The 11,864-nt window shown below is 38.1% G+C and overlaps 2 protein-coding genes across 2 annotated transcripts; both read left to right on the forward strand.

The window, feature by feature from the left end:
• The first annotated feature begins 645 nt into the window (after nucleotides 1-645).
• LOC137711430 (aminoaldehyde dehydrogenase 2, peroxisomal-like) lies at nucleotides 646-4,325 on the forward strand. Its single transcript, XM_068450673.1, has 15 exons — nucleotides 646-931; nucleotides 1,298-1,440; nucleotides 1,639-1,719; nucleotides 1,816-1,964; nucleotides 2,074-2,166; nucleotides 2,268-2,391; nucleotides 2,509-2,574; nucleotides 2,658-2,724; nucleotides 2,872-2,948; nucleotides 3,055-3,168; nucleotides 3,307-3,384; nucleotides 3,472-3,623; nucleotides 3,744-3,804; nucleotides 3,929-4,035; nucleotides 4,175-4,325. The coding sequence occupies exons 1-15, from the start codon at nucleotides 823-825 to the stop codon at nucleotides 4,287-4,289; spliced, it is 1,536 nt and encodes a 511-aa protein (XP_068306774.1). The 5' UTR covers nucleotides 646-822; the 3' UTR covers nucleotides 4,290-4,325.
• A 901-nt stretch (nucleotides 4,326-5,226) lies between these two features.
• LOC137710376 (aminoaldehyde dehydrogenase 1, peroxisomal) lies at nucleotides 5,227-10,079 on the forward strand. Its single transcript, XM_068449334.1, has 15 exons — nucleotides 5,227-5,473; nucleotides 5,864-6,006; nucleotides 6,311-6,391; nucleotides 6,470-6,618; nucleotides 6,895-6,987; nucleotides 7,080-7,203; nucleotides 7,343-7,408; nucleotides 7,510-7,576; nucleotides 7,747-7,823; nucleotides 8,122-8,235; nucleotides 8,986-9,063; nucleotides 9,151-9,302; nucleotides 9,403-9,463; nucleotides 9,562-9,668; nucleotides 9,858-10,079. The coding sequence occupies exons 1-15, from the start codon at nucleotides 5,365-5,367 to the stop codon at nucleotides 9,946-9,948; spliced, it is 1,512 nt and encodes a 503-aa protein (XP_068305435.1). The 5' UTR covers nucleotides 5,227-5,364; the 3' UTR covers nucleotides 9,949-10,079.
• Nucleotides 10,080-11,864: the final 1,785 nt, after the last annotated feature.

The following is an 11,864-nucleotide window of genomic DNA, read 5'->3' on the forward strand; positions in this document are numbered from 1 at the left end:
CTAACATTATCCTATATGTCACTCTTACCACATAATTGTACCATTGTTTGTACAATCTCTCTAATTGAGATGAGACCCACATGTGTTAGTGAGTACTACCTCTATTAGAGAGATGTAAAATATGTGGTAAATGTAGCATTACTCATATAGATATAGTTGTTGATTGCATACAACAAAAAGTAGCCAACGAGGGTTGGCTCAATTGGTAAGGTTCATGTCTTGTGTAGTGCCCCACCATGTTCAAGTCTTGCTGCCAACTTGGTAAGGTTTATGTCTTGTGTAGTGCCCCACCATGTTTGAGTCTTGCTACCAACAGTTCCTGTTGGTGCACGATTTATAAATTCCTAAATAAATTCATATCGGGGACAATTGACAGCTATATGCTACACATAAATCTTTCTGACTTAAGATTATAAATATGTTGTGAAGCTGGTGGTAAAAGTAACTAATTTCTCCCTAAATTTTAATCAACAAACATACATAAAAAAGTTTATCAACAACCCCACCATTAGTTCTATAGTAATGAACACAAATAATAATTAATTAATTAAAAAAGAATTAACGACCCTCGTTCCTTCCTCCCGCTAAAATTCAAGAGAGCTCTCTTTAAATGAAGCATTCTCAACACCGGAATTTCCGTCGAGTTTTCAGCCGTTGAAATCCTCCTCACGCGATCCGCACTTTCAGATTCCACACTACTAATAATACAACATAAATTCAATTCAATCCGATCCGATCCCATTCGACTCACCTCACTCGCTCCCTCACCAGTCCAACAATTAATTTGTTATAGTTTGGAAGAGCATCAGAGCTAGCTGAAAAATGGAGGTCCGCGTTCCGAGACGGCAGTTATTCATCGACGGGGAGTGGAGGGAACCGGCGCTCAAGAAACGCATTCCGGTCATCAACCCTGCCACTGAAGAAACCATCGGTCTCTCTCTTCCTCGACTCTCTATGCTTTTTTATATTTTGATTGTCGAAATGTTGATTTGTGGTATGTAACTTGTTTTTCAAGTTAGGGCTCGTTTGAAAATGAATTTCTGAAAAGCAATTGTGGTTATAAGCACTTTTAAGTTTTGATAGAGGAACACATAATATTGTGATACAAAATTTATTGTTAAAGCACTTGTAGCTAATTTTTCATAGAAGTACCTCTGACTTTTTTCTAACAATTAAGCGCTTTTGGTTATCTGAAGGTATTGCCAACCATTTTAAAAGCATTTTCAAATAGGCGCTTTTGGTCGATCAACAAAATTGTGGTTTTTGTAATCTAGACTTGAATTTGATGTGGACGCAGGGGATATTCCTGCAGCTACCGCTCAAGATGTGGAGATCGCCGTGGAGGCTGCTCGAAAAGCCCTTGCCAGGGACAAGGCGAAAGATTGGTCCTCTGCGCCAGGGGCTGTTCGGGCCAAGTATTTGCGCGCTATTGCTTCTAAGGTACGTTGTCTCCGAGTCTCACTATTTAATTCGCTGTTAGTGAAATCATAAATCTGGTTATCATCAGTTAAACCAATATTATTGCTAATCGTGTTTCAATCTTCTAATCTTTCGAATAGTTTTGAATAACAGTCGCAGTGTAATGAATCATGGTTGATTGAGATGTATTAAGTGTTTAGTACTTTTGTTCTGGTGCAGATAAAGGAGAGAAAATCCGAGCTAGCCAAACTCGAAGCAATGGATAGCGGAAAACCACTGGATGAAACAACATCTGACATAGTATGCTAGCGACATATATTGAAATTATTATTTACGACATTATGCATAAGATCTTATGTGATGTCATGGCACCTAATTAACTCAAATTCGATGCAGGGGGAAGTCGCCAGCTGTTTTGAGTACTATGCAGGCCTCGCCGAAGAATTGGATGCAAAGCAAAAGACTCCGGTTTCTCTTTCCACAGAGAAATTCAAAACTCACGTTCTTAAGGAACCAGTTGGGGTTGTTGGGTTGATAACAGCATGGTATGTTGCAGCTTCTTTGTTTCAAACTAGTTTTAGAAGCATCTTAATAATGATTTATATGTTAAGGAACCAAAGTGCTTAACCAAAAGTGCTTATCTTTTATGTTAAGGAACTACCCTTTATTAATGGCTGCGTGGAAAGTAGCTCCTGCCTTGGCTGCTGGCTGCGCTGCTGTTCTGAAACCATCTGAGTTGGCATCTATGTATGTCCTGTTTGGTTTATACTTTATGTATGTATTTTATTCAGTTGGTATGTTGATTTTTCACTTTTATGCATATCGTTTGTGTTATCCATCAATTCTAGAACTTGTTTGGAGCTAGCTGAGGTGTGTATAAATGTCGGTCTTCCTCCCGGTGTCCTCAACATTGTGACGGGACTAGGCAATGAAGCCGGAGCTATTTTAACATCTCATCCAAATGTTGATAAGGTTCAGCTTGTTCTCTTAACAAATTATGTTATTCGAATTTCTGCAAACTCGATAATTGTAAGATGTTCAAGTTGTTAGCCACCAGGCTGTAATTGCTATATGATTAATATTCAACAGATCGCGTTTACTGGAAGTACTATCACCGGGAGCAAGATTATGGCTGCTGGAGCTCCAATGATCAAGGTAGATGTCAAAGATTATGTGTTTCGAATTTATTATCTTCGTTTGATCTTGGTATACCTTCTCCTATGTGGTTTTCTTTGTAGCCTGTTGCACTGGAGCTGGGGGGGAAAAGCCCCATTGTTGTTTTTGAGGATGTTGATATAGACAAAGGTTAGCACCTCTTTGGATAAATAAATTGCTTTCGTTAGAAACTAGTTGCACGCGGATTCCATCCATGTTTGTGTCTAAAACGAATCATTTCAGAAAGCCAATGAGCATAATGTTAACTATCTACTACTCTATGATTCAATCAAACAGCTGTGGAATGGACCTGCTTTGGTATCTTTTTGACAAATGGTCAGATTTGCAGCGCAACCTCCCGTCTCATAGTGCACGTAAGTATGATAGTACGATTGCTGCTGCACCACTTTCTGTTAGTCCGTTCTGAGTTGCGTAGATTTATAATAGAGTACTAATTAATCCCTTGCATATTGATTTTAGGAAAGCATTGCTGCAGAGTTTATGGACAGGCTTGTGAAATGGAGCAAAAACATCAAGATTTCAGATCCTATGGAACAAGGTTGCAGGCTTGGCCCTGTTGTTAGCAAAGGCCAGGTAAATCAACTGTCAACATTTTCTGCGTTTGCCTGCGATGAAAAGCTAAAATGTGTCACGTTTAGTAGGATCTTAAGTATCGTTCTTAAGTTCACGATCGAAGGAAGTGTTATCTAATCCTCACTGCATCTGTTTCAGTATGAGAAAATATTGAAGTTCATCTCAACGGCTAAAAGTGAAGGAGCAAAAGTTGTGTATGGTGGGGATCGTCCTGAGGTATAAACTAACCCATACATAATACATGTCTTTAACCCCTATAAAAAAACTTGACATGTTTTGTGAAAAAATGGATGGCACTGACAGCATCTGAAGAAAGGGTTCTTCATCGAACCGACCATCATAACTGATGTAACACCGTCAATGCAAATATGGAGAGACGAAGTTTTCGGGCCTGTCCTCTGTGTCAAAACATTCAGTTCAGAAGAGGAAGCTCTTGAACTAGCAAATGACACCCAGTGAGTTGAATCTCCTATTCTTGTTAGCCCCATTTCGTTCTTTCTCGACACTTTAATTTCTTCCTCTTTAGTTTCCTTGTTATGGTTCCTTTTTACTGACATTTGTTTGATCTTTGACAGTTATGGCTTAGGCGCCGCGGTCATGTCAAAGGATCTAGAACGCTGTGAACGCTTTTCTAAGGTGAGACTAAGAACTAACATATAACTGTTTGTATATTCTTTATTAGTATCTCTCTCGTCAAGTATGTCACGTGACGAGAGAGAGAGTACTAATAGCAGCATTTTGTTGCTGTGACGTTCTGCAGGGCCTTCAAGCAGGAATTGTATGGATCAATTCCTCGCAGCCATCCTTCATTCAGGCTCCATGGGGAGGCAACAAACGAAGCGGTTTCGGGCGCGAATTAGGGGAATGGTAAATGGATTTTCTCACTCAATCTCAGCATTGTGTTAGTTATATTAATCTTGTGATAATTTGATTTAATGTTGTGTAATCGATATTAAGATTTTGATTAGGGAAAAAGGGTAATGGTGGTATTTTTGTTTCGCAACAGGGGACTGGAGCTTTACTTGAGCGTCAAGCAGGTTACTGAATACGTATCAGATCAACCCTGGGGTTGGTTCGAGGCACCTCCACTAGAGGACGATTCGGAAATGAGTTATTATTAGAAAGAAAGAAAAACCCAAACCATATAGAAGAAAATAAGAAGAGTTATTATATATATATATATATTAAATTATCTAGACCTTTGAGAGATAATCTTGTTATTCAATTTTATGAAAGGATTGAGATTCACTTTGGATTTCTGTGTTCGAAGTTTGCAGACTAAGAGATTCAAACCACTCTATTTTAAACTTACAACCCTCATTAGCCTATCTCACTGCCCACTTTATAAACCCCCAAAAACCTGAGCAGCCAAGATCACTTTCTTGTCTTGAACGGTCCCGATCTTTTCGTCCTTGGGCTTGTGGTATATGGATCTGGAGTGGATCTCATTCTCTTATGAAACATCTTACATGTGTAGTTAGTAAATATAATATTGCGGATCTTTGAGAGGCAATAAGAAGGGTTATTATATAGAAGAAAATAAGAAGGATTATTTTATATATATATATATAAAATTAACTGGAACTTTGAGAGGCAATCTTGTTATTCAATTTTACGAAATGATTGAGATTCACTTTGGATTTTTGTGTTCGGAGTCTGTGGACTAAGAGATCCGGATCACTTAATTTTAATCTTACGACCCCTATTAGACTATCTCACTGCCCACTCGATAAAACCCCAAAAACGTGAGCAGTTAAGATCTCTTTCTTGTCTTGAACGATCCCGATCTTTTCGTCCTTGGGCTTGGGGTATATGGGTTTGGAGTGGATCTCATTCTCTTATGAAACATCTTACATGTGTAGTTAGTGAATATAATATTGTGGATGATTTGTAATTTAAGTGATCTTGCATTTGATTTTCCTTTTTCAAAACGTAACCGGATGCCCGGTTCTATCACAACTAAAAACATGTCTTACTGTGACAGGATCTCAAACTAATAACTAAAGTCAATTAGAAAATATCAAGCGCTCTACATTTTGTCGTTAGCTACGATTTTTGTAGAGAAGTAGTTATCCGAAGACTTCGCGGGCTACCTGGTGAGCCGGTAACTGTAGCTTGCTCGTGTAGATCATCCTGCTCAGCTCAATCTCTGCTGATCACTATCACTGACCAGAGAGAGAGAGAGAGAGCTGAAAAATGGCGATCCAAATACCGAGCCGGCTGCTGTTCATCGATGGCGAGTGGAGAGAACCGGTCCTCAAGAAACGCATCCCAATCATCAACCCAGCTACTGAAGAAATCATCGGTCTTTTTTTCACCCTAAGCATTTTTGTCAATTAAATTAATTTCTGGGTTGTTTTTCTAAGTTTGTTTTACTGTTTAATCATCGCATTTGATCATTTGATGTATTGGGTTGTTGCTCTCAACCTATGAATTTTGCTAAATTTGGAAGCTTTGGCTCTCTGTTTACTAACGCAGAACTGGTTTGCATGAATCATTTGATTGAACTCGTAAAAAATAGATTGTTGGGTAGTCGAATTTTGCTTGATCTTCTAGTGGGGGATCCAAAGATTGTCTCTTTTTCCGTCTTCGTATGATGCGATCAGATTTATACAGAAAATGATGGAAATGAAGTGATGGGTTTTGTAATCTGACTTGAATCCGATATGTGAACTGGTTGTGGAATGTGCTACAGGGGAAATTCCTGCAGCTACAGCTGAAGATGTGGAGCTTGCAGTGGAGGCTGCTCGGAGAGCTCTTTCCAGGAATAAGGGGAGAGATTGGGCTTCGGCGCCTGGGGCAGTTCGTGCCAAGTATTTGCGTGCTATTGCTGCTAAGGTATTGGATCTGTTGTCATTGTAATTAATCGGGTCTTGAATTGGATGTTGAAAAGTATGGGGAAATCGAGATTTGTTATGCTATACTTGTCTCGATTCTTTATGTGTTGAGGTTGATATTTTAACATTCAAGAAGAAACAAAGAAGAAATGGCCCTGAACAGAACATTTTTGAATAACTGCCTCGTGTTTCTAGCAAGTCTCTTTCTTAGACAAATGTTGATTTTCTAACTTCCGTAATGTCCTTTCAAAGATTTTGGCCCTGTTCAGATGTCTTAAGCTATTCTTGTTTTTGTTTGCCTGCAGATAGGAGAGAGAAAACCCGAGATAGCCAAACTCGAAGCAATTGATTGTGGAAAACCATTGGACGAAGCTGCATGGGACATAGTATGCTTGTGATTCTCTGACAATTTGAATTTTTATTTATCATGCCTAAGGTCTTATGTGCTCGCACATGCAATGCAGGATGATGTTTCCGGGTGTTTTGAGTACTATGCAGAACTTGCTGAAGGTTTGGATGCACAGCAAAAGGCTCCTATTTCTCTTCCTATGGAGCAATTTAAGAGTCATGTTCTTAAGGAGCCCATTGGCGTTGTTGGGTTAATTACACCATGGTACTTGCTGCTTCTTTACATTAAACGAGTATGCATTCAATTTTAGTAAGACTTTCTTCCTTGGTGGTTGCACTAACCTGTTTGTAAAGTAAATTTTCATTTGTAAACCTTAAATTTTGATTCTGAATTGTCCTAATGGTCTGGTTGGTAATGACAAACTTTGGATATTATAGGTTTATCTTGTAAATAGCCTTTTTCAGTGTTTAAGAAGCATCTTTATTATTTATAAGGTGATGAAGTGCTTTTTGTTTTTTTTTTTTTTTTTTTTATGTTAAGGAACTACCCTTTGTTAATGGCTACATGGAAAGTCGCTCCTGCCTTAGCTGCTGGGTGTGCTGCAATATTGAAGCCCTCTGAGTTGGCATCTGTGTATGTTCTTTTTGGTTTATATGTACTTTCTTCAGCTCTAATGTTGCTTTTGTACATTTTATGCCTATCATCATGTTATCAATCAATTCCAGGACTTGTTTGGAGCTAGCTGATGTGTGTAGAGAGGTCGGTCTTCCTCCTGGTGTCCTCAATATCCTGACTGGGTTGGGCCATGAAGCTGGCGCTCCTTTGGCATCTCATCCCCATGTTGATAAGGTTCCGTTTTTTTCTTGCTAATCTGTAGTTGGAAATTCTATTTAAGTCATCTTGTTATAATCCTGCAAATTTGTTAGATGTGACATCTTTGGTTGTTTTAGCTGTGGGGCAGTAATAGCAATAAACTTATATTCAACAGATTGCATTTACCGGAAGTACTATGACCGGGAGCAAGATTATGACAGCTGCAGCCCCATTGGTGAAGGTACAGTCAAGTCTTTGTAATCTGATGATTGGTCATTTATATTTTTGACATTCGTTCTCTTCATTTGAACTTCATATACCATCTCCAATGTGGTTTGGCAGCCTGTTTCACTGGAGCTTGGTGGGAAAAGCCCAATTGTTGTTTTTGATGATGTTGATATCGACAAAGGTTAGTTCCTCATGAAGGCTATGTTTTAGACTTACATGTTTTTTAGATAACAAATTACTTCCATCAGAATCCAGTTGTGCAGGAAGAAAATCTATGAATCTAAAATGAATGAGATAAACATACTATTCCTGGTAATGTAATGGTAATTGTTTACTCTATGACTCAAACAGCTGCTGAATGGACTGCCTTCGGTTGCTTTTGGACAAATGGACAGATTTGCAGTGCAACATCTCGTCTTATATTACATGTAAGTATGATAGCAAGATGATTCTGGACTGGGGCACATCTTTTAAACTAATTGGCGCATCTTTTAAACTAAGTGGATATTACACGTAAATCCAGACAATTCTAGACCCGCGCGCGGGGCGGGGGGGGGGGGGGGGGGGTGGGTGGTTTCGTGCATCATAATTAACTTTTGTCCTACAACATCATCAATTGTGCCACTTTCCCGCTTCTAGTTGTGTGGTTCCCCTAGAAGCTTATTCATAGTGCCATCTTAAGCAAGCTTTATTCTACAGTATTAATTTCCTTGCACCTTGTTTCAGGAAGACATTGCAACAGAGTTTTTGGATAGGCTTGTGAAATGGTGCAAAAACATCAAGATTGCAGATCCTCTTGAAGAAGGTTGCAGGCTTGGCCCTGTTGTTAGTGGAGGGCAAGTGAGTATACCGTTAACAATAGTTGCTTTTTGTTTCTGTTTTTAATTCTCTATTTCTAGAATTTGGGGATAGGGTGTTAAAGAAACAGGTCCACTGAGACACATTAGACAATTGAGAAGCACTTAAGTTCTAACTGGTTATCTTTTTCTCGTTTTAAGTATGTAAATATAAGATTTGGACTTATGATACTCGAGTTGTCACTCTTGTAAAACATGTAAACAAGGGTTGTCTAAATTAGTGAATGTTCCTTGCAATATTTTGAACATATGTAGGTAGTTTTTTGGACATCAATAAATATGTTATATTCGGGCTAGTCTTGTGTGTCGGCCTGGGTTCACTATAAATTTCAAATCTTACCCGTCAATGACTAATGAACCATTTTTATAGTATCTGGAAAGTGTTTTCTTATCTAAAATTGCCGTGTTTATGCTAAACAACTCCCCAGCCATTTACGTTGCAGCCTTGCTGGACAGTCTGTTGAAAAGTTTCTTCTTTGGATGAATTTAGGCTGATGTGTTGTATTTTATGTTTGTTATTAAAATAGAGTTCCTACGGTTTGACATGCATCAGGGCATATAGTGTCACTTTTTGCGGGTGATAATTATAATGCATGTGCGTTTCTCTCAGAGGCAAAGATCTGCAAAAGTTGAACATTTAGTAACACCAAGTAGTTCAAATCTTTAAATTTCACTGTCCAGTTTATGATTGAAATATTAGAATATTAACTGATTTTCACTGGATCTGTTTCAGTATGAGAAAATATTGAAGTCCATCGAAACAGCTAAGAGTGAAGGCGCAAGAGTTTTGAGTGGTGGGGCTCGTCCTGAGGTATAAACATATGTTTTTATCAAGCCCATTCGGCATCTTTATTTGTCACAAATTCAGTATGTGAGTTATATTATTGGTGGATGGCAGCATCTAAAGAAAGGATTCTTCATTGAACCAACAATCATAACTGATGTAACAACCTCCATGCAAATCTGGAGAGAAGAAGTTTTCGGCCCTGTTCTTTGTGTCAAAACATTTAGCTCAGAAGACGAAGCTCTTGAACTAGCAAATGACACCCAGTGAGTTGACTCTTACTTCTGTCGCTGTCCATAATGGGAGATTTGTTCGACTGGTTTTTTTGTCCCTTTTTGACTGATGAAGTTTATTGAACTCTGACAGTTACGGCTTAGGCGCTGCAGTCATATCAAAAGATTTAGAAAGGTGTGACCGTTTCTCTAAGGTGAGACTTCGTTGTACTTCTTTTGTGAATGGATCCCCTGCCCCAACATTCGTAAAAACAGCATCTGATTATGAGTTGTGTTTCTTGTTCTTCTGCAGGGCCTTCAAGCAGGAATTGTATGGATCAACTGCTCACAACCATGCTTCTGTCAGGCTCCATGGGGAGGCAACAAACGAAGTGGTTTTGGGCGTGAACTAGGGAAATGGTATATGCCTTTCTCGGCATTATGTTATAACAATCCATTGATCTTGCATATGTTTTTGCCCTAATATGATCACAGTCCATATCCAAATTAAGCATAAGAGAACGACAAAACATTACAAGACAGTTACTTCTGCAAGCTAACGATTGATGAACTGCCGATGGTACTAATAGTTTCTTCTCTTTTGAACAGGGGACTTGATAATTACTTGACCGTGAAGCAGGTTACTGAATATGTATCTGATGATCCATGGGGTTGGTACGCGTCGCCTTCAAAGCTGTGAAAGTTGACCCGCGAAATAGCATGGTGAAAACTGCAGATGTACTAAAAACTGGAAAACTGGATGTCAATTTTAAACATTTGGCTGGGCATAATATACGTTTAACCATCAAGCTTTAGCTTTCTTTTACTGCAGACTCACATGTCTTGAATTCAGAGCTTACTCATGGTTAAAATCTTGGATGCAACCAGTTACATGTCCTCTTGTGTGCACGTGATGAGTTAGGCACAAGAGGATATACACACGGTTGCACCTACGTGTTTTTCTGATAGTCGTGGCGTATTACGGTCGCATACAGAGTCATGATTATCCTTGGCATTTCTCATTAGTCATATCCATCTCATAAAAGAGATGATAATGGCTGCCCATGATGGAGTGGGAGTGTGTACTAATGGCAAGGGGTCAAATTATTTTAGAAAGTTTTAACGAAAAGTCCACGGTACTGTTCATTTTAATGAAAAATCACATTTTTATATTAAAATGTCAAACCTAGTACTATTTATTTTATTCTTTATTTTGTCCTTATCGTTAAAAATTAAAGTTTTCAAATCTTTTTCATTAGTTTTCCTATTATTTTATCAGTAGGGGGACCATAAATTCCTTTTGAAAATTTTTAAAATCTGCAATGGAAATTTTAAACTACTCTAATTTATGAAAAGGGGGAACGAACTCGAATGCAAGGAGTTGGTTATGCGATCCGAATCGACTGGTCGGATTTTTTTTTCTTTATAAAAAAAAGTTGATTTGGCTTGGGGCCATGGTTGTTAACCCAAAGTTCGGATCTTCTTTGTGAGGATCCTGGAAATCCGTGAATCGTGTCCATTCATCGTACATTATGCAGTTAGAAATTATTTTAAATGTTTTTATTTAAAAATAAACATAAACAGTACTTAATAAAAATTGACCGCACGATATACGATGAACGAACACAATTCACATATTTTCAGAATCCTCATCAAAAGGATCCGGAGAGGATCCTGTTGGGTTAACCCAGACACCAGTCATCATAGTGTTGATCTATAAATTGTGATGGCTTTTTCGATGGTGGCTTGTTCCACAAGAGATTGACCACAAAGTTTGGGAGTTAATGTCACATGGTTGGAGGGCAAAGCTTCAATCTTTCTCAAAGTTTGAACATCCAGGTGAAGTATCGCCCTTTCCCCTTCTTAGTCTTGAAGCCAACTTCTTACAAATTAAATGATAACCTCTACTTTCTTGGTGGCAAATCTCAATAAAATCAAAGGGCCAATTCACTGAATTCAGTGCTTAAAGAAAAATAAAGGCTGACTTAATGGCCAAGGGCAATTCATCAACCAATTTTTATATGCACCTTTAACGCAATGAGTTTGTGGTTATAATCTGATATCACCAAATTGAGAGAAATACTATTAGATTGTAGAGCTTGTTTGAGAATTACTTTTAAATTACTAAAAGAGTTTTTTGAGCAAAATATTTTTGGGTTTTAAAAACACTTGAAGTGCTTCCTGAAGAAGCACCAATTATGCACTTTAAGTGCTTTTTCAGAATTAACTTGCATTTTTTTAAGAATTTAATTAAAAATATCTTCCCTAAAAACACTTTCAAACATTTAAAAATTTACTTAACAAACAAACCAATGTTGCTCATATTACAAAGTCAGTAGCAAATAACATCGTCATACAATATCCCACTATAATTATAGCAAGATAGTCTCGATATATCATCGATCAAGTATCGATATATTGTCAATAGAGCTGATATCGTGCATTTTTGCTACTACAATGAAAACCCAAAGAGTATGTATTGTTGGGCCCCAAAACGGAATGGAGAGGTAATCCATTTAGGAAACAGTTTATCTTCGATTTCTTCCATTGATGTCATTAGATCAAATGATCTGGGTTGTTCAAATTTCATTAAACGGTAAAAAATTATTACAAGTT

This window comes from Pyrus communis, chromosome 12 (assembly GCF_963583255.1).
Source record: "Pyrus communis chromosome 12, drPyrComm1.1, whole genome shotgun sequence".
Classification (NCBI taxonomy): Eukaryota; Viridiplantae; Streptophyta; class Magnoliopsida; order Rosales; family Rosaceae; genus Pyrus; species Pyrus communis.

Excerpts from the sequence above, each read along its gene's own strand:
- LOC137711430 (XM_068450673.1), top strand. The coding sequence starts at position 823 with ATGGAGGTCCGCGTTCCGAGACGGCAGTTATTCATCGACGGGGAGTGG. Across the intron at positions 2,167-2,267 it reads CCATCTGAGTTGGCATCTAT|AACTTGTTTGGAGCTAGCTG; the intron begins GTATGTCCTGTT and ends CATCAATTCTAG. Across the intron at positions 2,949-3,054 it reads CCTCCCGTCTCATAGTGCAC|GAAAGCATTGCTGCAGAGTT; the intron begins GTAAGTATGATA and ends TATTGATTTTAG.
- LOC137710376 (XM_068449334.1), top strand. The coding sequence starts at position 5,365 with ATGGCGATCCAAATACCGAGCCGGCTGCTGTTCATCGATGGCGAGTGG. Across the intron at positions 6,988-7,079 it reads CCCTCTGAGTTGGCATCTGT|GACTTGTTTGGAGCTAGCTG; the intron begins GTATGTTCTTTT and ends AATCAATTCCAG. Across the intron at positions 9,464-9,561 it reads GGTGTGACCGTTTCTCTAAG|GGCCTTCAAGCAGGAATTGT; the intron begins GTGAGACTTCGT and ends GTTCTTCTGCAG.